The sequence below is a fragment of the Carcharodon carcharias genome, chromosome 8 (genome assembly GCF_017639515.1).
Source record: "Carcharodon carcharias isolate sCarCar2 chromosome 8, sCarCar2.pri, whole genome shotgun sequence".
NCBI classification, from domain to species: Eukaryota; Metazoa; Chordata; class Chondrichthyes; order Lamniformes; family Lamnidae; genus Carcharodon; species Carcharodon carcharias.
The window spans coordinates 40,918,881-40,943,317 of record NC_054474.1 but is presented as its reverse complement, the minus strand read 5'-3'; the positions used below and the strand labels follow the sequence as shown (position 1 = coordinate 40,943,317).

Genomic DNA, 24,437 nt, shown 5'->3' with positions numbered 1-24,437 from the left:
TTCAAGCTCTGAAGTTGTTGAACTCAGTGTTAAGTCCGGAAGGCTGTAAAGTGCCTAATCGGAGGATGTGGTGCTGTTCTTCCAGTTAAGCCCCTTTGTTATCCCTTTTTCCAAAATTCATTTTTATTTTTTATCTTTTATTTTTTGTTTTATCCCCCTTTTATCCCAATTTCAATCTTTTTCCCTCACCCCGCCCCCACAAGGGCCATTTGTTACTTGTTCATGTTTTTCGTTTGAGTGCTTACCCTGATCTACTATTATCACATTCTGCTTTATCTTTGCCACTATCAGCACCATATTTTAGCCCTTACCACCACCATTAACAATCCCATTGTCCTTTTGTTCATGACATCTTTGTCAATCTCTCCTTTGCCCCCACCTATTGCCAGCCTTCTATCCAACTTCACCTGCTCCACACCCCCCTTAAAACAGTATAAATTTCATCACATTTCTATTTCTCTGTTGCTCTTAAGAAGGGTCATTATGGACTCGAAACGTCAACTCTGCTTCTCTCTCCACAGAAGCTGTTACACCGGTTGAGCTTTTCCAACACTTGCTATTTTTGTTTCAGCACGTTTCTTTGATTGTGCGTAATAGGCATAATGTACTCAACCAGCCCTTGCTTGCAAAACCCAAAACAAAATGTCTACTGTTAAATGCGAGTTTGGACGGTGCAGACCTAACTCGGTGTGGACTTTACAGAAAATCCCACTTGAAAATAACTCAAAACACGCAGAATATAGTGAAGCCAGTGTGCAGGATGGGAAAGTCTCGAGTGGGATACCTCAGGGCTCAACAATGAGACCATAACTAATTCTAATTTACATAAATGACCCCAGTACAAATTCATATGATACTAAACAAGGAGGGAAGTGAAACTGGAAGAATCTCACTACGGAAAGAATTGACAAGGCATTAAAATTGGCAGAAATGTAATGTTCTACATACAGAGGGAAAAACAAAGATGGCACACCTACTCCAAGAATGGTCTTGAACGAGCTATGAACGAAGCTGAAAGAGATCTAGGAATCTTAGAAGACTTAACACTTAATAGATCTAACAAATTCTGAGTAATGATGTTTGAGGGAGATTCAATTGTGGCTTTGAAAAAGGAAGTGGATAATTACCTGAAGAGAAAAAAAATGCACTAATACAGAGAAAAGGCAGGTAAGTGGGACTAGCTGAGTAACTCTTAGAGAGAGCTGGCACAGACATAATGGGCCAAAAGGCCTCCATCTGTGCTGTAACCATTCTATGATTCTAAAGCCAACAAGATGTTTAACTAAATTGTTAAAAACAGGGAAATGCAAATCAGTGGAGGTAATGATCAACTTCACGTTGTGGTCAGACTATACCTTGATTATTAGATGGTCTTCTGGTCACCAAGAAATGAGAGAGGCATTCAATTGGAAAGAATCATAAAGTTACTCCCGTTGTTAGGAGAAAAGCCTGGAGAAATTGAGCTTTTCAACCTGGAAACAAGGCAATCGGCAGGTGATCTCAGAAGGATAAAAGATGGTTAAGTACAGAAAAAGTTTAACCCGGAATATTACTTCAAACTGCAAGAGTAGACCTTGGAGACATGTTCAGACAACAGAAGGATACTTTTAGGATTGGTGCCAGGAAATCTTTCTTTCCACAGGGTGATCAATGTGTAGAATAAAAAGCCAGATAGGAGTAGCTGAACAATAAACCCAGGGATCATTTAAGAAACAATTGGTTACAACACCAGGTTGATGTTAGGATCTCTTTAGGTGGATGAATCAAGACAGCAAAATTGCCTTCCGCAGTTGGAATTATCCTGTAAATACATTTTTGCATTCGTTGACAGTGAACAGCAATTACAAGGCAATATAAAGTTCCTTACTATGTATTTTCAAAAGCACTTATATTCTCAAAGTAAAGCTTTTATTTAAAAAAATCTGAAAAAAAAAGTGTTTGCATCAATACATATTGTACAACATACAAGCATCATGAAACTGCAGAGCCCAGAGGGCTACAAACGTTCTCGTCTGTGTTACCTTACAAAAATGGAACACAAGCCCATCAAATGCTCAATTGTTTTCCAAGTCCCAAAGAGGGAGATAAGAGTAAAAACAAGGCCAAAAAAAAAACACTACCTTGGCAAACATCACATAGTTGATATCATTAATCACTTTTTGTATAAAACACTGTTACATTAAGTGAATTAATCATATATTTTTCTTCAGCAAAATAGATGGCAACCAGTTACTACTTTTGAATTACTTGAACAGAATCATAAATACATTTCCGTCACTGACTTCCTTATAAAAAGCACTGTAGAATAGGATACAAAAATGGTTGATGCACCTTAAAGGGAGCTAAGTTTTAAAAGAAAAAAAAATACATCTTTACAAAACAAGGAATAAAAGAAATCCTTTGTACAGCATTAACAGATAATTAATTTTCACAAACCACAGCAGAAAATCTAACCATTTGTAAAACATTACAACATTCCAATAGAAACACAATGGGCAATTACAGTAAAGTTAATTACAGCAAAAGAAAGAAATTAAATTATTTTCACACACATGCATCACTAAACCAAAGCTCCTCAAAGGGATTGATCCTCACCTGAACTACCAACCTCACCATGGTGACCCTTAGTCGTGGTAAGGCCTGAAACTGTTCCCTCCTGGAAAATAAACAAAATTGTGGGTGCTTCCTGCCAAGCATTTACCAATAAAGAATAGATGCTCTTAATCTCCTGGGTGAGAAAGTGTAGCTGACTTTCCTTGAAGTTTGGCTGCCTATCAGGAAAACCACCCACCATTATTGCAGGGAAAAATTCTGTACTAACATGGCACAACAGGCATTCATGAAGATGGTTACAAGCTAATTGGTTGCACTATCCCAATATGGGGGGTGGGGTGGGGGAAGCTGTATATACTCTATACAAGAAATTTTCCATTCAAATTTAGAAATATTTGAGAGTTTCTTTTTGGTCTAAATAGTTTTGCAGATCTGAAAGAAGGTAGCATCTTCAAATGAAACTCTTAGCTTTATACAGAATATCCCCAAGCACAAAGCATAATCTTTTGTTTAGCACAGGTAAGAGCACCAAAGTTGTCCCCCATTTACAGTAGCAAATCAGAAAATGAAGATTTCAAGAGGATACTGAACATTTACAACATTACAGAAAATAAGGATTATTGTTCCTTTCAAAAAGATTTGATTTTTGCTCTCTGGAGTATAGGATGCCCGTTACCAATTGATTTAAAAAATAAGGTATTTAAATTAAAAACCTCACTTAAATGGGCATCGGATGAGATCAGATTTGGCTGTGAAGCTTTTATACTCACTGCTCATCCCAACTTACATGAAAAAATGGACACTTACTTGCTTTGACAGTACCTGTGGGATCTTCCAGAAATGAATCTCTCGATGGAAAAAGTGAATAATTTGAAAGGGAGAGAATTTTTTTGGCTGGAACAGATTGTCTGGTGTGATAAACGATTTGAAAATCTTCCCCAAATGAAGTAATTGATGCTTGGAAGCTGACATGCATATCAAATATATGCAGTCTTCCAATTTTCCTTGGTGCATTCATGAATTTAGCTGTGCAGAGCCTTTACAAATGAGAGATATATCAAAGTGCAGGTAGGCATTAGTCATCCACAGCAGGCACAAAGCGACAAATTATTACAGTTGTGTGCGCACCCATATGATAGAAGCACCTGCCCTTTGCCTGGTTTATACATTCAAGCTTTCTCTTATTTATCTACATGACAAAGTGCTGGCTGTAAACACAGCTGCTTCCAGTCACATAGTGCCAATCAAATTTGACAGATGGTACAGTTGTCCCATGTGATAAAATAAAGGCATCCCCTCCGACCACCCTCAAAATAAAATGCAAGATAATGTGGAAAAGTATCCTCCCATTGAGATCTAGTTCAGCACAGTTGTATTGCAAAAGTGTATGAAAAGAAAAAGCCAGCTTACTACCAATCTAGAGTGAGACATGCTGTAAAAAGCAACTCTCCATTAAACCAACGTCACAAAAAGGTTGGTCGCTGTTGCTAAGCAAATTACATTGTAATTGCCCTCCTCTTCAAATGTACTTCAGGTATTACAACTGGTGATCAGGACACCAGTATATATCATTGAACTAGAAATTTAATGGATCTCAAAACCAAGATTTGCCTCAATTCCAATCAGATTTTGCTGTTAGCAATTCAACACTTCACTCTCACTCACATCAGCAAGGTGCTAATACACTGGTTAATGTCAAGATGGGTCAGTGATGAAGCCGAAACAAGGAGAGAGACCATAGTGTACGAGTTTATCAAATACTGCTTACAAATTCACATCATGCAACACAAAAGAACCCTTTAACAGCACAAATGATAAAGGGTTAAAATTCTTTAAGAATGTCGGCAAAGAACGTATGCAGACTCTTCTGCCAGTCTTATGACACTTTGTTTGCATTTACTCAGGTAAAATAATGCATTGGGCAGTTGACAGAGGATTGTTGTTGCTGTAGGTTAGCAGTCACTCCAGCTCTGCTCTACAATAGCTGATACCCTCTTCTCATATTCCCGTTTGTTTTCTTGGTAAAGCTGTGCAGCCTGGCTATTTGCTGGACTATTTGGGTTTGGTTCATCAAGTAGGGACTAGACAAGAAGAGCAAACAGTGTTAGAGTTGGGCATTTCACCCCATATCACTCATTCTGATTTTCTTTAAGCTTTTCTAATATAGTAAATAAAGCTTAATTAAAAAGAAAGCTTCCTCCCACTCTGAACAATTATGTGTGCTATGTCAATCTACAGCTAAATCAGTGGGCATCTGATTTTCTTCCAGAGCTTTGCTAATAAGAATTTGGGACCAGTTGCTACAAAATCCATAACAAGATCACAGGTGATTTCTCCTCTCACGTTCACTGTGCATTTAGTATCGACTCTGGCTGAGTTCAGATTAGAATGTCTTATCGACAATCTTCGACACAGGCCCATTATGTTGGCACATAAATTAGGGAGAGAAGTAATTTTTACCAAAAGATGGAGAATGTCAGTGATGGCTAAAGAATAATTTCTATTTACTTTGATGGAATTATACTGCAAATAGAAATATTCAAATTAGTCAAGTAGGATATGCTAACTGGGATTACGATAGCTCCCTTTATCTTAATGAAATATGACAAAATAAGGAATGACTGTATATTTTCTTAAAAAACAGCTAAGATTAGAATCAAAACTGCTCTTCTGTCATCAGTTGCAAAATCTGAGAGCCTGAAAGCCTCCGGTGAAATGTAACACAAACTAAAAGAGTGAAGTTTCAACAGATTTGCTTTCACAACCTACCTTAACCCCAAACTCTGAAAAGCACACTCTACTGCACCATCCTAGTAGTGAGTTTGAATTGAGAGTTGGACCCTGGGTAGTTTCATGCATGAGGAGCTAGGCTGAGCCTGCCAAAAACTGTTTTCATTTAAAACTGGTGAAATAGGGGGAAAAAAAATGGAGCAGGGCAAAAAAATTAAATCAAACCAGTCCAGCTGAATGTGAGATCCCTTCCTGCTAACCAGCTAGATTGTATTCAAGTTTTTCCATTTCTTCATTTGCTAAGTTTGTTTAGATCATCAGTCTCAATTTTGTTCTTGAATTTTTTTTTAAAAAAAGTCATGTGATTAGAACAGAAGCACAATAGATCAAAATTCATCCTTTACTGCTGAGTGTTTTAAGGAAAAGAACATTTATCTGTCAAGGAAAATAGTTTGGGACAATCTTAGCTAGGTTCCTAATGGGTATTGGATTCCACACACCAAAACTAATTATCAAATGCACAATTCCAGTGACTTAGCAAAAGAACTTGAATTTATAAAATGACTTTGACAATCTCAGGATGTGAAAGTGCTTCACAATCAATTAACACTTCTGCAATGTAGGAAATGCTGGAGCCAGTGTGTGCGCAAAATAGCAAAACATTTTCATTATTTTTATTTGTTCATGGTATGTGGATGTTGCTGGCAATGGCAGTGTCTATTGTCCATCCCTAATTGCCATCAAGGTGGTGGTGGTGGTGAGCCCCCTTCTTGAACCACTGCTGTCTATGTGGAGTAAGTACACCCACAATGCTGTTAGGGAGTTCCAGGATTTTGACCCAGAGACAGTGAAGGAATGGCAATAAAGTTCCAAGTAAGGATGTTTTGTGGATTGGAGGAGAACTTGCAGGTGTTCCCATGCACCTGCTGTCCTTATCCTTCTAGGTGATAGAGGTTGTGGGTTTGGAAGATGCTGCCTAAGGAGCCTTGGTGAGTTGCTGCAGTGCATCTTATAGATGGTACACACTGCTGCCTTTGTGCTTTGGTGGTGGAGATAGTGAATATTTATGGTGGTCAACGGGAGGCTGATGAAGCAAGCTGCTTTGTCCTGGATGGTGCCAAGCTTCTTGAGTGTTGTTAGAATGGCACTCATCCAGCTAAGTGGAGTTTTCCATCGCATTCCTGACTTGTACCTTGTAGATGGTGGACAGGCTTTGGGGAGTCAGAAGGGGAGTTACTGGCAACAGAATTCACAGTCTCTGTTCTATTTCAGTTAAGCTCCTGGTCAATGGTGATCCCAGAATGTTGATGGTGGGGGAATTCAGTGATGGCAATACCATTGAATGTCAAGGGCAGATAGTTAGATTCTCTCTTGTTGGAATGGTCATTGCCTGGCACTTGTGCGGTGCAAATCTTACTGGCCACTTATCAACCTCAGTCTAAATGTTGACCAGGGGAAAAATTGATAAGGGGGGTGGGGGGTGGGAGAAGTGCAGGAGTGGGCAGATACACCTCCAATTGGCGCCCCCGATCAGGAACACGTTGCCATTTTACGTTCGGAAGCGCTATGTGCTCCCTGTGCGGGAGGAGGGGATTCCCTCAGCCAGGAGTGCACTCTTTCACGCCATATAGATCTTCCTGAGGTTTAGTGCTGCCTCAGGGAGATTGGCTTAGATTTAAAATTTGTAATACAAATGTTAAAAAAATTTCCCTGACATGTCCCAACTTATGTGACAGTGTCACATGTCCATAACTTTTATTGAAACCTTTAATAAAAATTTAAATACTCTCTTGAAACCTCATCCTGCCCATGGATGAGGTTTCATGCTTTCTCCGAAGCCCGCCAGGGCTCCTGGCCTGCCCGCCAACCTTAAGGTTGGATGGGCAGATCCATTAATGACCTTAATTAGTTTTTCAATGGCCTCAATAGGCCGTTGACAGGTCAGCAGGTGCGTAACTGACCCAGCCACGCCCTGCCGACCTGAAAACGGAAATGAAGCAGGGTGACGTCGGGAGTTTCACTCGATGTCATCCCACGTCATTTTACGCGTTGGCGAGCAGGCCCCGCCCCCGCTTGCCAACCAGAAGATCTTGCCCCAGGTCTTTCTGCATGTGGACACAGACTACTTCAGTACCTGAGGAGTTATGAGTGGTACTGAACACCAAACATGAAACATTGGGTTCATTTGCTTTTGGGTATGAACTGAAATGAAGTAATTGAGCTCAACTAACTGGTATTTAGAAGTTGGGAAAATTATTTTTGTTGCAGTTGCAATAAAAAGATTAGTCATTCTAAGTTATATGAACACAGCATCTAGGTTGTGACATGGAATTGTCATATAACAATTGGCACTTCTGAGTTCATCAGACATAACAGGGAATCAACTTAAACAAATATGTGCTGGCAATGATAGCCTTACCAGCCGGGATCACATCTTAGGATACTATGAAAACCACAATTTTTCAACAAATACGATGGTACTTCAGCGATATTTCCGATATGCCTTCCCGTCAGAAACAAATATCCATTAAAAAGGCCTGGCAAAATGTATTCCAGGCGCGCAAGCCAACCAGACAAAAACTGTTTTTACCATAACACACAGGCAGTCCAAATACAAGCAGCTGTGCATTCGCATTGAGCACCAGTCAGTGAAAGGTGGAGCCACAGAAATGTTCAAACTCCAATCACCTGACTATAAGTAACTGACTAATCAGGCCCTTTCCATACTTAATGCAAAATGTGCTGGATCAAAGACAAATTAATTAATAGAAACTTCAAATACTATAATACACAATTGGCCCATCTTAGTCAAGATTATTGCTGCATCTGCCAAGTATATATTTCACTGCTAATGACTAGTGAATCCAATTATGATTGCATAAAACATGAGTTAAGAAGTCATGCCAGGCGCTGATATAATAGTAGCATACAGTACTATATCTTATATTTTAAAAATCTGTAGAGGTACAAACACTTAATCATTCAACTATCCAGGGATGAGGGATTACAGTTACATTAGACTGTAGAAGCTGGTGTTCTTCTCCTTAAAAGCAGAAAAGGTTAAGTGGAGAATTGATAGCAGTGTTTAAAATCAACAAGTGTTTGGATAGATAAAGAGAAACTGTTCCCAAGGATACAGATTTAAGGTGATTGACAGAAGAACAGAAGCAGCATGACAAAAACACATTTTTTTCCACTAAGGAATGATTAGGATCTGGAATAAACTGCCTGATAGGGTGTTGGATACAGATTTGATTGTAGCCTTCAAAATGAAATGAGATAAATACTTAGGAGAAAAATTGCAGGGATATGGGGAAAGAACAGCCCCACTTCTGACCTTATGATGGAGTGAAGGTCAATAATGAAACAGTTGAAGATGGTTGGGGCTAGACACTATCCCAAGAAATTCCTGCAGCAACGTCCTGGGCTGAGATGACTGACCTCCAATAATCACAACCATCTTCCTCTGTCCCAGATATGGTTCTAGCCAGTGGAGAGTTTCCATCATATTGTCATTGACTTTAATTTTACTAGGGCTCTTTGATGCCACACTTCCAAATGTTTTTTTGATTTCAAGGCAGGTCACTCTAATCTCATCTTTGTCCAGCTTTTTTGTCCATATTTGGCTGTATTGAGCTCTGGAGCCATGCTGGGCTCTGCCATCGAGGATGGGATTGTTTGTGGAGTTTCCTCCTCCTGTTAATATTTTAATTGCCCACCACCTTCATAACAGAATGTGGCAGAACTTCGATTTGATCTGCTAGTTATGGGACCCAATTCGCTCTGATTATATCTTGTTGTTTCTGCTGTTTAGCATGCATGTAGTCTGTGTTGTAGCTTCACCAGGTTGCCCACCTCATTTTTAATATGCCTGGCACTGCTCCTGGCATGCTCTCCCGGACTCCTCATTGAACCAGGGTTAGTCTCCAGGCTTGATGGTAACGGTAGAGTGATGGATATGCTGTATCATGAGTCTAGAGATTTTGATATAATACAATTCTGCTGCTGCTGATGGCCCACCGTCCTAATGGATACCCAGTTTTGAGTTAGATTTTATTCTGAACAAATCCCACTTAACACAGTGATAGTGTCACATAACACAATGGAGATTTTCCTCCATGTGAAGGCAGGACTTCATCTCCACAAGGACTGTGTGGCGGTCACTGTCAAGGGTAAATGCATTTGCAACAGTTTGATTGGTGAGGATGACGCCAAATAGGCTTTTGCTTTGTGTTGGTTCTCTTAATATCTGCTGCAGGCCCAGTTTGGCTGATTGTTCTTGAGGACTCAGCCAGTTTGGTAAGTGCTGGTGCTTCTGAGCCACTCTTGATGATGAACATTGAAGTCCCCCACCTAGAGTACATTCCCTTCCCTTGCTTCTTCCAAGTACTGTTCAACATGAAGGAGCAAAGATTCATCAGTTGAAGGAAGAGGTAGGTGGTAACCGCAGAATGTTTTCTTACGCTTGTTTGACCTGATGCCAAGAGATTTCATGGGGTCCAGGCTCAATGTGAGGATTGCCATGGCCACTCCCTCCTGACTCCATACTACTGTGCCACCACTTTTGGTGGTCAGTCTGTCCTGTTGACTGGCATCCTTACCCAAGGATGGTGATAGAGGAGATAGGGATATTGGCAATAGGAAACTTTCAAACCGAGGAATAACATACAAAATTAATTTTCCTTAGTTAGAAGCAAGGCTGCAGCAAAAGTTGGAATTTTGGAGATGAGTATTTAAAATTGAAATGAGACTTGGACATATGACAAATCTAGGGCCAACAGAAAAGAAAAATCAAACAGTATAAAAATAGAAGTAAAAATGAATAGATGGATATGAACAAAGATAGCAAATAAAAACTGAAAGGATTGTGACAAAAGTAGTTAAAGACTACGGCCAATTAAGAGACAAGAAAGAAAATGGAGAATAAATGAGTACCAATGAGTACCTTGGCTCTGTTTTTATGAAAGGAAAACAACAGTGGAGTGAAAGGATACAAGAGGATAAGATGGAGCAACTAGATAGTATAACTATAGGCAAGGAAGTAGTACTGATAAAAGTAGGTGGGATTCAAAAGTGGAAAAGGCATTGGCTCTGATGGCACATAGTTCCAGGATGTTAAGGGGCTCAGAGCAGAGACTGTAAAATTCTCTCATCCTTGGATATTGAGATTGGATTGGGGGCTGCCAATTTAACACCTCTGTTCAAGAGGGAGAAAAGGATAATCAGGTAACTATAGACTAGTCACCCTAACGTCAGCAGTGGATAAGCTTCTAGAAGATTAACATCTTAACATATAGAAATAAATATTCACTCAGAAAGACATTCTCCCTCTTAAAACTTCCAACATAGTTTTATAAATCATGTCTTACATTGTGGTCTTTGGCAGGGGATAATGTAGTAATTGATGAAGAGAATACAACAAATATTATGCATGTGGATTGTCAAAAGGCTGCCCTGGAGACTTGTTAATAAAATGAAAGCTGACAGTATTAAAGTGTGTATAGCTCTGTGGATAGCAAGTTGGTTTAAAAGGATAGAAAACAAATTAGTTAATGGACATCTTTTGGACAGGAGAAAAATAAACAGTGGTGTTTCAAAAAGGTCAGTGTTGGGATCACTGCTCTACATAGAAAGATAAATGTAAATAAAAGCACTTGATATGGATTGCCTATGGGGACAAAAATATAAATTTGCGGATGGCAAGAGAGAACCAAATTAACCATGAAAACGACAGTAAGTGACTTCAGGAACACTGTTTAGTAGATTGCTTAGATAGATCAGATAATATTTAATGAGAGAAAAATTACCTGAATAGACGTTAAAATTGATGAAACATCATAGGTTGGGCTCCAGCGATTCTGCAAAATGTCTAAACATATGCTGCCATCTGCATAAACTGAAAACAGAAAACACTGCAGGAAATTTTGTTTCTGACAGTAAAAAAAAATGTCACCATATGACAACTGCAGCTGGCTTATTGCTTTGGTTTTGGAATATATTGTACGAATAAAATGTTGGTTATTAGCCAGACAGCAACTATAACAATATTAATAAAAAAGGTAAGAATATAATGGTGCAGGAATAGATCATAGATCCCCTTGAGCCTGCTCCTCTAATTCAATACAACCATGGCTAATCTGTGTCAGCTCCACTTTTCTGCCACTCCCCATATCCTTGAGACACGAAAAACTATTTTTCTCAACCTTGAGTATACTCTACGATAGAGCATCCACAACAGGTAGACAATTCCATAGAATCAAAATCCTCAGTGATGCAATTTTTCATCACAGTCCTAAATGATCAACTCTTTATCCTGAGACTAGGGAAACTAGAACAAGTGGGTACAAACAGGGGAAACAACCTCTCAGTCTCTATCCTGCCAAGCTCCTTCAGAATCTTCTACGTTTCAATGAGATCACCTCTCATTCTTCTAATTTCCAAAGAGTTTTGGCCCAAATGACTCAGCCAGTCATTGGACTACCCATTCCTTGCAGGAAGCAAGCTAGTGAATGTACAGTGTACCTCCTTCCTTACATATACAGATCAGAATTGAGCACAGTACTCCACTTGTGGTCTCACCAAAGCCTAATGCAAGACTTCCTTATTCTTGCATTCCAATCCTCTTGCAATAAAGGCCACTGTAACATTTATCTTCCTAATTGCTTGCTGTATCTGCATGCTAGTTTCATGTTCCTTGTGCAGGTATAGGCAAGTCTCTCTGAACATCAATATTTACAAATTTCACATCTTTTAAAAATATTCTACTTTTCTATTCACACTTCCCCACATTCTATTCCATGTTACTTTTTTGCTCACTCACTTAACTTGTCTATATCTCTTTGTAGCCTCTGCGTCCTCCTCACAGCTTAAATTCACACCTAGCTTTGTAACATCAGCAAACTTGGATACATTACTTTCTGCCCCTTTGTTTAAGTCATTAATATAGATTGTAAATAGCTGAGGTGCCACTGATTCTTACAGCCCATCACTTGAAAATGCCCTTTTTATCCCTACTCCTTGCTTCCTGTCTGCCAATCCTCCATCCATGCCAACTCTGTGAGCCCTTATCTTGCATATTAACCTTTTGAATTGCACCTTATTGAATGTCATTTGGAAATCCAAGTATATTACATTGCCTGACTCCCCTTTATCAACCCTACTGGTTACACCCTCAAAAAATGTAATGATTTTGTCAAAAAATATTTCCCTTTCGTAAAACCATGTTGACTGATCGTACTATGATTTTCCAAGTGTATTATTAAGACTTTTAAAACAATGGATTCCAGCATTTTCGCGACAACCGACATCAGGCTAACTGACCTTAGTCCCATTTTCTCTCTCCCTCCTTTCTTGAATAATGGAGTTACATTTTCTAGCTTCCAACCCACTCAGACCATTCCAGAATCTACAGAATTTTAGAAAATCATAACCAGTGCACTATCTTTGCAGCTACTTCTTTTAGAACCCTAGAAGTTTGCCATCAGGCCCTGGGGATTTGTCAGCTTTTAGTCTCTTAAGTTTCTCCAATGCTTTTTCTCTGCTAATCTTAATTACCTTAAGTTCCTCACTCTTAGTCTTAGACTGTGGGTACCCTCCATTTCTGGTATGTAACTTGTGTCTTCTACTGTGAAGACAGACACAAAATGTTTGGTCAAGTCTCTGCTATTTCCTCATTGCCCATGATAATTACTCCTGTCTCTGCGTCTAAGAGACCAGTGTTTACTTAGGTTTAGTATTTAGTATGTTTAGGGTTTTGAAAATTGCCACTGACTCTTCTTTCCAAATTTTCTATGAACCAGACCATTAAGGGTGATATTCAAAAACTGCACTGTTGCTTTCTTCCTCACAATATATCACATAGCAGCAGAATGGGCCATACAGGTTTTATAAATTGATATTTAACTTAGAATCATACTTGACAAACCACAGTCAGAAAAAGAAACTTCACATTTATTGCATCTGGGGTTCCCAGAGGAAGGCTGACAGCTCTCTCTGTAGAGGGTCCCATTAAGAAAGATTTAGCCAGAACCTGAAACCTGGATTTTGCAGTCAGCGGTTAAGCAATAGTTCGCATCCACCACTGACTTTAAAGAAAGCTGCCCATAAAAATCTAGCAATCTCTGTGGCACGGATTTCCCCTCTCCTCACAGCAGTTTAAATCTGACACCAAGTCAAGGGGATCTTAAGATGTCCAGCAGCATCAGCAAGCAAGGTAAGCAGCCAATCCTATTCAAGTATTCTTACAGACAGCAAACTAGGAAGTTAAAGCACTGAATCGCTTCACTTTTTAAATTTAAACCTTCAGATAACAAAGTAAATGATGATTGGATTAAGATAGAAGCTAAAATATTATAAACAAAGATGTACAGAATTGTTACAGTGCAGAAGGGAGCCACTTGGATCATCGTGTTTGTATTGGCTCACTGAATTAGCAATTCACCTAGTGGCATTCTCCTGCCTTCTCCCAGTAACCCTACACATTCTTCTGTTTACAGATAATAATCTAATTCCCTTTTGAAAGCTTTTATTGAACCTGCCTCCACCACATTCTCAGGTAGTGCATTCCAGACCTTAACCACTCGCTGTGTGGAAAAGTTTTTTTTTTACATATCATTTTTGCTTCTTTTGCCAATTATTTTAAATCTGTCCCCCCCATTCTCAATCCTTTTTCTCCCTATCTACACTATCCAGGTCCCTCATGATTTTGAATACCTCTATCAAGTCACCTCTTGGCCTTCTCCAAGGAAAACAGATCCAACTTCTCCAATCTATCTTCATAACTGAAGTTCCTCAGCCCTGGAAACATTCTCGTGAATCATACATTTAACAAAATATATTTTAAAAAATGTGGATTTTCTTTTAATCATAATGGGGAAATCCAACAGTCCACAAATAAAAAAAATAGATTTTCAGGCCCAGAGTGTTTAATAGTAACTATAAACTTAGTACACCGTTAAAAATCCAATTACACCTCATTCAACAAATGGGTACTTTTTCCAAGAATTTTACAGTGAGATTAACAACATTCAAAGTGAAAGCGTTCACCAATTCACTGGCTGTTTAGGAATTGCACTCTTGGCGAATTGGTTTCAGTATCCTCCAGATTTGGGATGGGTGAGATTCAGGAAACAGAAATAACATCAAGGTTCCCATTCCTAATTAATTATTGTCCAAAGATTCTTTCTGGAAATGTGAACAAAGTTGCAGGGTCACATCTGCTATAAACAATTCCTATAGTCAGTTAGCTAATTTATACTATCTAGGTTCACATGTGAAGAATGACCAACTGGGCAAGACACCAGAAAGCTATCATGGTACTATATCTCATGATGAGTCAATTACCTGTTAATTTTAAAAAAATTGAAATATATATTGTAGAAGAATTTTTAACATTTACCATTTGGATGGAACATTTTTGACACAAATCGAACAGTTGGAGGTTTATTAGGATATTCTTCTGTAAATTCTATAACCAGTTTGAAAGTACCTATAGACAGAAAATCAAATAGTTCTTTATTGCACATAATATTAGCAAAAAAAAAGTTATCAAGTAGATAGTAGTCATGAATTATAATCACCAATCTCTCATTGAATCTCCTGGGAAGCTTTACTCAAGAAAAAGCTTTAAGAGTTCGCAATACTCTACAAAATCTTAGAGTAACTATACCTCCTTGCAGCAATACAAAAGAAGCATTTCTGCAATATGAAAGCAGTTGTAAAATCCTATGTATAAGGCAGAGTGATATAACCATTCAAGCATCAATTCCTAAAGATTCATATGGACCTCTCTTCAAATACGCCTTTCTTCTACCCCACCTTCCAAACTTTTTTTACTTGATGTCCAACTCTCCCCTACAAAACATTATACAAGAAGCAATTTATTACTGCAACAAGTACAGATTGTCATCTTTGGCTGCCCATCAATTTGAGGGTCACAGCTTCGGCCATCGGTCTTCATGTGACTGAACAAGCCAATTCTCGAGCCACAGGTCTTTGGGCACATGGGGCAGGACAACCCATGGGGTAGTGGAATCTGCAGTGCAGAATTTGCTTCCTTTGCTTTCATTCTCTGCTGCCACTCTGCCTCATCATAAAGGTGTTGTGACTCAAAGTGTGATGCAGCTTTATGGACAAATCCAATAAGAGAAGAGTTTAACCACCTTTCTTTGACATTCAACGGGATTATCAGTGCTGAATACCGCACCCCCACCCACAAAAACATCCTGTGGGTCCACTCTGTCCAGGACAAAGCAGCTGGCTTGATGGCACCTCACTATCACATTAAATATGCACTCCGTCCACAAGTGGTATACAGTGATTGCAGTGTGTACCATTTGAGGCTCCTTCAAAAGCACCAACTAAACCCATGACCTCTACTATCTAAAAGAACAAAGGCAGCAGGCCCACGAGAACACCATCACCAGCAAGTTCCTCTCGAAGACACACAACGGCTTGGTTTAGAAATATATTGTTTCTTCAGTGTTAGTGGGTCGAAATCCTGGAACTCCCTCCCTAACAGCACTCTGGTATATCTAGATCTCACAGTCAAGAAAGTGATTCACTACCACCCAAACAATTAGGTACACACAATAAATACTGGTCTACGAAAAATAAGCAGCATTAATATGCACACTATTCTTTTCATGCATGACCACTGGGAACTTATGCATTGTGCTGTGTCAGAGTATTAGAGTCCTTCAATATACTTATTATGCAACATCAGGAGCCAAGTACCTTGTTAAAGAATGTTAAAATCAGTCCAGTGACCCAACATGTAAACAGACCAACATGATATACAGCAAGACACAGTCCATGCTGCCAATTATGAATACATTTAATTCTCAATTTCAGCTGCACAAGCTACCTGATAGGGAATGCCATGTGGAACATAGCAAGTTAATCTTTCTCTCTGCTTTCCCACTATTTTTCCAAATTAATTAACAAAGAGGATTTAGTGGGTTTATTTTGTTCGCAATGCTAACTTACCATCTTCAAAAGGTGTTCCTTCTGGTCTAGAAGCAGAAAAAAGTCAAAAAGTGAAAGAAAACAAGCATTAGAAATATTAACACATTAGAAAACAGCACATGCCACCTACATTCCAAAGGAGTAGAAAATAATAATTCAATGGAAGATTTATATAACATTTTTAAAATCAGTGCATTAACATTTTGTCCTTAAATTATGGTTAATTTGCACAATTTTTAAGGCTGCTGTGTGTGAGCAACTGAGTCATCCACAGATTACCTTGACAACAGAGGCTACATCAGCCATGACTATTCTGAATTGGCTCCAAGTCTTGTCCACCAGGAATGATTATAGTTAAAACTTTACTGGAATAAGTTTGCAAATATTCCTCCTCTGTTCTGGGTCTCCAATTGCATTCTTACCAAGATTATTCAAATAAAAAGAAAACAGTTGAGCATCCCTTCTCCAAGGGTTGTCAGTTATTTTTGCCCATTTTCCTCCATCCATTTATAAAACTATTAAGTCATGCTGCTGCACAGAACCATTTATATGGCAGTGATATTACCTTGTCTCAATGCCTATTCGTCATGTGTCAGCCTGAACAGTGAACGTTGTCAGACCATCTAACCAAGTGATTATTACTGCAATGCCTGATTCTTTCTCATCCAATACACACATGCACATTCCCCACCAGGGATCACAGGCTTGTGATCAAGAGCAGCATAGTACAATTAGAACGATGAGTCTAACTGTAGTACCCTAATACAGCCCAGGGATTGAACATGGGACAGTTCCCAGTCCATATGGTTAACTACCTTGAAGTTAATTTACCTACAAGCTTTGAAGATAGCCTTCTATTTTTGTTTCAACTGATTACACTTGCTAATTATCTGGAATTAACAAAAACCAAAGCACATTTACAATAGCTGGTTACTTTAATTTGCATATAACAATCACAGGATCTGTGCAAATTTTAAAACAAGCACAGTACACCTTTCCCATAATTTGTGAATAAATACATCAAGTGATGCAACACAGAATAGGTATTGGCCTGGAATTTGTGACAAGACTAACGGTGAGGCTTTCAGTGCTCAATATCATAATGGAAGGAATCGGACAACAACTTCTGGAGTACACATACACAGTTAACACGGAAATCATGTTGCTGTCAGGGGATACCCTACTTATCCACAGCAATATTGGGAGTCCTTGCCAATAGACTTGGCCTCAAAATGACCACAATGGATTGGAAAACTGCAAATTTAACACAAAAACAGAATTACCTGAAAAAACTCAGCAGGTCTAGTAGCATCGGTGGAGAAGAGTTGACGTTTCGAGTCCTCATGACCCTTCAATAGAACTGTTCTGTTGAAGGGTCATGAGGACTCGAAACGTCAACTCTTTTCTTCTCCGCCAATGTTGCCAGACCTGCTGAGTTTTTCCAGATAATTCTGTTTTGGATTTCCAGCATCTGCAGTTTTTTTGTTTTTATCTGTGCAAATTTAACACCACTGCTCAAGAAAGGAGACAGCCATAAAGCAGGAAACAATAGGCCAGTTAACATCTGTCATTGGCAAAATGCTACAATTCATTATTAAGGAGGTAGTAGCAGGAGATTTAGAAGAAACATAATACAAAAACATGCTGACTCTGCCTGATTGTAAAAGACAAATTAGAATTCTTTGAGGATATAACAAGTAGAGTGGATGGGGCGGGGTGGGAGAGGTGGCAGAAACCAGTAGATGGGTTTCCAAAAGACATTCAATTAGATACCACGTAAAAGGTTATTGCTCAAGAACTCATGCAGTTGGAGGTGATAAATTAGCATAGATAGAGGATTGGCTAACCAACAGGAAACAGTTGGGGGTAAAACGGGTCACTTTCAGGTTGGCAAATTGTAACTAGTGGAGTACCAAAGGGATCAGTGCTGTGGCCTCAACTACTTACAATCTATTGTTAATGAGATGGATGAAGGACCAGACTGTATTTTAGCCAAATTTGCTGATGATACAAAGGAGCGTTGGCTTTTATTGCAAGGAGAATAGAGTAAAAATGTCTGGAAGTCTTACTACAGTTGTAGGGGGCTTTGATGAGACCACACCTAGAGTATTTTGTACAGTTTTGGTCTCCTTACTTAAGGAGGGATGTATTTGCACTGGAAGCAGTTGAGAAGTTCACTTGGCTGATTCCTGCAATGAAGGGTTATCTTACAAGGCAAGTTTCAGCAGGTTGGGCCTATATTCATTGGAATTTAGGAGAATTATTTAAACACAAGGTTCTGTGGGGGCTTGACAGAGTAGATGCTGAAAAGAGTTTCCTCATGTGGGGGTTTCTTGAACTAGGGGACACTGTTTAAAAAAAAGGGGTCTCCCATTTAAGATGGAAATGAGGAGAAATTTCTTGGAGGGTTGTTAGTCTTTGGAATTCTCTTCCACAGAGAGCAGTGGAGGCTGGGTCACTATATATATTCAAGGCTCAGTGAGATAACTTCCTTGTCAATCAAAAATCTAAGGGCTATGGGGGGCAGGCAGGAAAGTGGAGTTAAAGCCACAATCAGATCAGTTTGATTTTATGGCAGAACCTGGGCCAAATGGCTGCCTTCTTCTCCTGATGAGCTTTCCCACTAGTTCCACACTAAAAATCACAGGCAATGTTAGGGGTATTGCATCGAGGTGTGACTCTTGTGGGTAGGATTGCTGAACTTGGTAGCAAATTATGAGAAGCTGTGTACTGTGGACTTGCATCTACCAAGCAGCCAACTATGATTGTTCTAAACTCATTTCAGTACAGGCAGCAGGCTCTCACTGCATTAATCTAGGCTATATTTGAACCTAGGTATAAGCAGTGCAATAACCATACATTCACCCACAGCACCACCCTTCCTCAAAATATATTAAGAACTTGAAGTGTCTTGGTACATAATTATCTATTCTTTGTGTATTTATAGATGTAACCTACAAGTATTGCCTTGTTTTGTGCAAGTTCTGTACAATACATGTAAAGCTCTTGAAAATGAAGGATCATTTTCTTTTTGCTGTTGGCTTACTTGCTCCAACCCACTCTACAATAAACACCTAAGCTCCAATTCAAAGGGAACACATGTTAAGAGGTAAAAAGAAGTCAGTGGGTGAATTGACGGAGACAGAGGTTTACCACAAAGCATTTAATAAAACATTCTCCCTGCCTTCCAATGGTAGCGGGTAAGAGTCAACTAAGTGGGTGCTTGAGCTCTGTTTGATCTTTTCCAGAGAAACAAAGTTTTTGTTTAGCCCAGTTCCTTAGTCAACACTAAAAGCAAAGCAACATATATCACCTTGATCGACTCTGACTCCATTACTCACCCAAATATAACTGCATTCCAGGACATTATATTATTGTCAGAAGGTGCACCACTAACACCAGCCGGAGGATCCTCTTGCAGCCTAGTCAGACACAGTACATTTCAAAACAAACTTAATACTTGTGATTCATTAATGATAACTTGTAACAAGGCTTAAACAGAATAATGAAAAGAAAATTACTCCACTCAGTGGGTCTTGTTCCACTGTATGAGCCATTATACAGACTTCCAGAGAGGTATGCATGCAACTTGATCAGTCACACCCACTTGAATAAGTATTAGATTCAAAATCACCCATCCACATGTGATTCTCTGATTATAATTGTTTTTTTCTAGATGCAAACTGCGCAATATGATTGTGCCAAAATAGGGAAGGTAGAGCAAAACTTGTTGCCAGGCATGAACAAATTATGCTTAAGGCAACCACTTGGGTGGGTGCCATTCAATATTTTCACTCTCCAAGAGCAGATCTCTAAAGATTACAGACTTGCCATGCCCTGCCAACTCCTGAGGCATAACAACTGTCAACCAATGCTGCTCAAAGCCCCTAACATTGCCCCAGATTTTGTCAGTCACAGAGCTAACTACAATTTTGAGCTACCAAAGCTAAAAATTTTAGCTTGCCACATGATTATAAATCTTCCCCACTTCAGTTAAACAACTGATTAGGATGGTTTTCAATAGTTTTCACAAGCCTAGAGTGAAATGAAAACCAACTCATATGACTTACAGAAATTACTGGAACATCCTTCACGTTCATAATAGTCCCAAAATAGATTCTAAAACAAGTTATTTTTAGAAAACGGACAGCATAAATAGAGGCTGAGCTTAATCACTCATGGGATTAAACGGAATTTAAGAGCTAGTGCCCTCTTTTTAAATAAGCCAAACAAGGCCTTGCTTAGTTGCTATCACGTGCTTAATTTATGCTATCTGTAATTGTCACCTTTTTATTTGCTTTCACCCAGTTTCACAATAAACGTGTTAGAGTGGAAAGAGCAGGATACAAAAAGTACATGAAACATTATCCATTTTTTTGTGCTGTAAATGAGTGTATTTGTTTTGTGAATTATGTATGATAGTTAAATCTTCCTCTACACTGCTCCCTTGTCAGAAACTGCATGGTTTAACTGCTGTACAAGATTCTATATTTACATTGTCTAGTACTTGCAGGTCAGATAAGCCTTTGCCCGAGCATCATACCTTAGCCTGACCTTCAGAAAAGGGTCTTCTGCAACAGAGAGATCAAACACAAAAAATACTTGCTCCCCTTCTACTTCAATTATTTCTTCTCTTCCTGGGACATGCAGAAGCTGCAGCCTGGGGCAGGGGACCATGATGGCCAATGGACAGTGTGTAAAGGTCTGCATGGGCCAGTGGTGTTCAAGGACTGATTGGTAATGACTGCTTTCTCCAGTTTCCCCACCACCCCTCTCCTTTGGGGTAATATATAAGTATAGGGTTACCTTCCTATTGTATAACAGAAATCAGAAGGCCAAAGCAGTTGTTTGGGCATGAACTCACACTTCCCCACCCTACAGAGTTGTACATAACAAGCTGGTCTGGATTATGGCACTTTCAACAGTCCTATAAAAGAACTGTTAACTAAATCTACAAACAATTGCCCCACTAATGATTCAATGTGCGGGATTCACTGATGGCTCAATACAAGATACTTTACTGCTGAGCCATAAGGACTAGTAGGTCCCAGGTTCAATTCCTCAGTCAGTGTCAAGTTGAAATGATGATTGGGTAGAGAAAGGGTAACAAGTAAAGAAAAGAAAGGGGAAAACATGTAATTAAAAATCGGCCAAGGCTCCCACTCTCAATTCTACAGTAATACCTGATGGAAGTGTATGGTTGGATATTAGACCGGAGAAGGTTCACACTAGTTATCAATATCCTATACTGTCTAATAGTTTGTAGGCACTCATTATTACAGATGAATTATGGCTAACTGGATGAAACATCATAACCCAGAGAAAGAGTTAAAGTCTTGAAGAAGAGAGGAAGTTGAAGAGAAGACGATAACAATTTTTATAATGTCAGACAACATTGTGAAATACATAGATTTACAAGAATAACATCTGATTTAGCAGGGGCATCAGAATATAGCACTGACAAGATGATAAAAATTTGTGCAATTTCTGTACGTGCCACTCAGTTAAGAGAAAATATGAAACATTTCCTGTTCTATCATCCTTGTGATAAACACAATGAGGTTCAGAGGGAGGATAATTTGCTTCTAGTCCTTCAGCACTGCTGCTTGAATTGCCCAGGGAACACATAGCAGAGGTTATGAACTTAATGTCTTGGTGGAGAGAGAAACTACTACTGTAAATCTATGTTTCACCAATTTAAAATTTTCACTCATCTACAAATCACCCAATCTCCATAACAACCTCTGACTTTACATTCCCTCGTGTCCGTTACTAGGCCTCCCTTACATATTCCCCTCCTCTACTCCAATACTGGTGACAGAGCCTTTAGCAAACTTTACCCCCACTTGATGGAAGTCCCTCCACTTCATACTGTTTCTCATTGCCTTCAAAAGCCTTTACAAAATCCTGGTCACCTGACTCTCCCACAAAGGCTTGGTGCCTACTTCTCCCCAGCCACAACCCCCCTTAGCAGAGTATCTAGAGGGTTTTAGCATTGTGTAAATTATATTGTTTTTTCAACAAGTTACACAAGATGCCTTTGCCAATGAGGTGGTTCCAAGATAAAAAGAGCAGTGATGTAAGCAAGGAGCCAGGTTAATCCTCTGTAGTAGGCTGAGTAATCAAATTCCTGGTGCAGGGAGGTTAGTGGTACTCTATCATGCTACTAACGATTGAGCAGACAATCTCATTCAGTAATGAAACCTGCAGCCAAGATACTTTACACTTGCTTAGGTAACCATTCAATGCAAACACCACTGACTGGTGAAGCAGCAAGGTGCTGGTAAGCTCCATTGTTTTAAATGCTAATACTCCACATGGGGAGGGGACCTAAGCCTGAGCTCTAATATCTCTAGACTGGAGAAGATAGATGCTGTTGCTCTTTACATTGACCAAACATAAATATTACAAGAGTGCAGATCTCTTAGTAACTTGATTGGGTGCTGCATGTCAGACACTTGCTGAAAAGAAAAAAAAACTGTCAAAATCAGTGACTACACTTCAAACATAATTGACTGATTTTGAAGAACTTGGATGTGAACGGAGGATATGAAATTAACTAAGTGAATCAAAGTTTTAAAAAAACTATAGTAAACTTCCCAAAGCTGAAAGTAACAAGTTTCAATACATTCTTGCCTTACCATCAACTGTCATTAACTTGGTCGAGTTTCACCTTGTAACTTCTGCATAGGAAGAGTAACTTAAATACAGATATTCTAGTTACATCAGTTCACAGGAACAGTGTACCATACAAAAAAAAATAAACAAAACTACATATCCAACCAGAGATTTTTCTTAAAAAAAATCAAAATATTTTTACAAATAGCACACCAAGCTCTAAATTCTATAGGACCAACTAAAAACATAATGTTAATTAGAGATACTTGCACTATGTCCACTTGAACTGTGAAACCATTCAGCAATTCAAATGTTTTATTTTCAAATGTGGCTGAACTAAATAACACTAGAGAGTGAGGTACTGATAGCTATGCATTTGGCAGTAGTGTTACTAGCAACTTGAGTTAATAAAGTTAAGAATCACGTCAATATTGTACTTGATTAATTGGTGAATACATTATCCAGTGTGGCATTGAGCCAACCTGACCAGCAACATCCCTGGTTCAATGAGCTATGTTAAATGTGCTGATCTCAGCTTAGTCAGCAGTTCAAGCATATTTGGTTTTAAAGAAATAACCTACACTTGTATATCACCTTTAAATGATCTCAGAGTGTCCCAAATCACAACACCCATTTGTCAGTGATTCCTGCTACAAAGTGCAAGACAGAATTGTGCCTGCACATATTGTGCGCCCTCACTCTTGAGGGATGGTAATCTGGACAATGCAACAGAGAGCTGCTGGTATCTGTGGAGCCATTCAAACAGCAGGAGAGAAAATTGGTGGGTGGGAGGAAGAAGAAATGCAGTGCAAATTGTTAGGCATATTTGCCTCTAATAACATAACAATCACAAACTCAATAACAATACTTCTAAATCACCAGTTTAAAGGAATAACTTGCCAAATCAATATTAAGCACATCTATTTTATTGGCTATTACACGGAACAAAGGAAATTATAAACTCTCAATTGCTGGTAGGAACATAACCTTGTGTTTGGTATCCTCTACTGAGGTAGAAAAATAACAGAGGCAATAAAAGGCAGCAGCATCAGTGCCACTGATGCACACACTCTGCACCTTCTCAGCAGCTGCTGTGCCCTAACCTCTAACAGCACAGATTCACATTTACTTTTATCGACATCCAGACAGGGCACATACTGAGGCTGAATAACACCAGAGGCCAGGCTGACATGGCAGTTCCGGCACACACACCATCCACACCCTGGACACAGATTGACAGACGGAGCCGAGGCCCCCGGACACTTTGACAAACTCCCATCCGCGGCCCGATCCTTTTGATCACCTTTTAAAGTCCCTCATCAGCCGCCGCCTCGCCGGAGTGGACATCACGTCGAAAGTTGAACCGCGGCAAAGTCACTAACACGGTTATTGCTTTAAATGTTTCCAGAGTCACAGCAGCCCGCTCGGTTCCGGTTTCGGCCCGATACCGCTTCCCCAACCCTAGCCCCGTCCCCGGTTCCCCCCCCCCCCAACTCAACTCCACTCCACTCCACTCCACCCCACCCCACCCTTCTTTCCGCTCTCAGTAAACAGCAACCACCCCGGACATT

The 24,437-nt window shown here is 39.4% G+C and overlaps 1 protein-coding gene across 1 annotated transcript; it reads right to left on the bottom strand.

The window, feature by feature from the left end:
- Positions 1 to 1,889: 1,889 nt before the first annotated feature.
- LOC121280785 (ubiquitin-conjugating enzyme E2 A-like) lies at positions 1,890 to 24,371 on the bottom strand. The gene is made up of 6 exons (XM_041192982.1): positions 24,170 to 24,371; positions 19,590 to 19,670; positions 16,270 to 16,295; positions 14,681 to 14,770; positions 11,091 to 11,179; positions 1,890 to 4,634 (listed from the first exon to the last, which is right to left on the bottom strand). Exons 1-6 carry the CDS (start codon positions 24,211 to 24,213, stop codon positions 4,506 to 4,508), a joined length of 459 nt encoding a protein of 152 aa, XP_041048916.1. The 5' UTR covers positions 24,214 to 24,371; the 3' UTR covers positions 1,890 to 4,505.
- Between the last annotated feature and the right edge of the window lie 66 nt (positions 24,372 to 24,437).

Bases quoted from the DNA above. Each gene is read 5' to 3' on its own strand.
- LOC121280785 (XM_041192982.1), bottom strand. From the start codon at position 24,213: ATGTCCACTCCGGCGAGGCGGCGGCTGATGAGGGACTTTAAAAG. The intron at 16,296-19,589 runs GTGAGTAATGGA...TTCTGCTTCTAG, and splicing joins TGGAATGCAGTTATATTTGG to ACCAGAAGGAACACCTTTTG. The intron at 14,771-16,269 runs GTAAGTTAGCAT...TTCTGTCTATAG, and splicing joins AGGAACACCTTTTGAAGATG to GTACTTTCAAACTGGTTATA.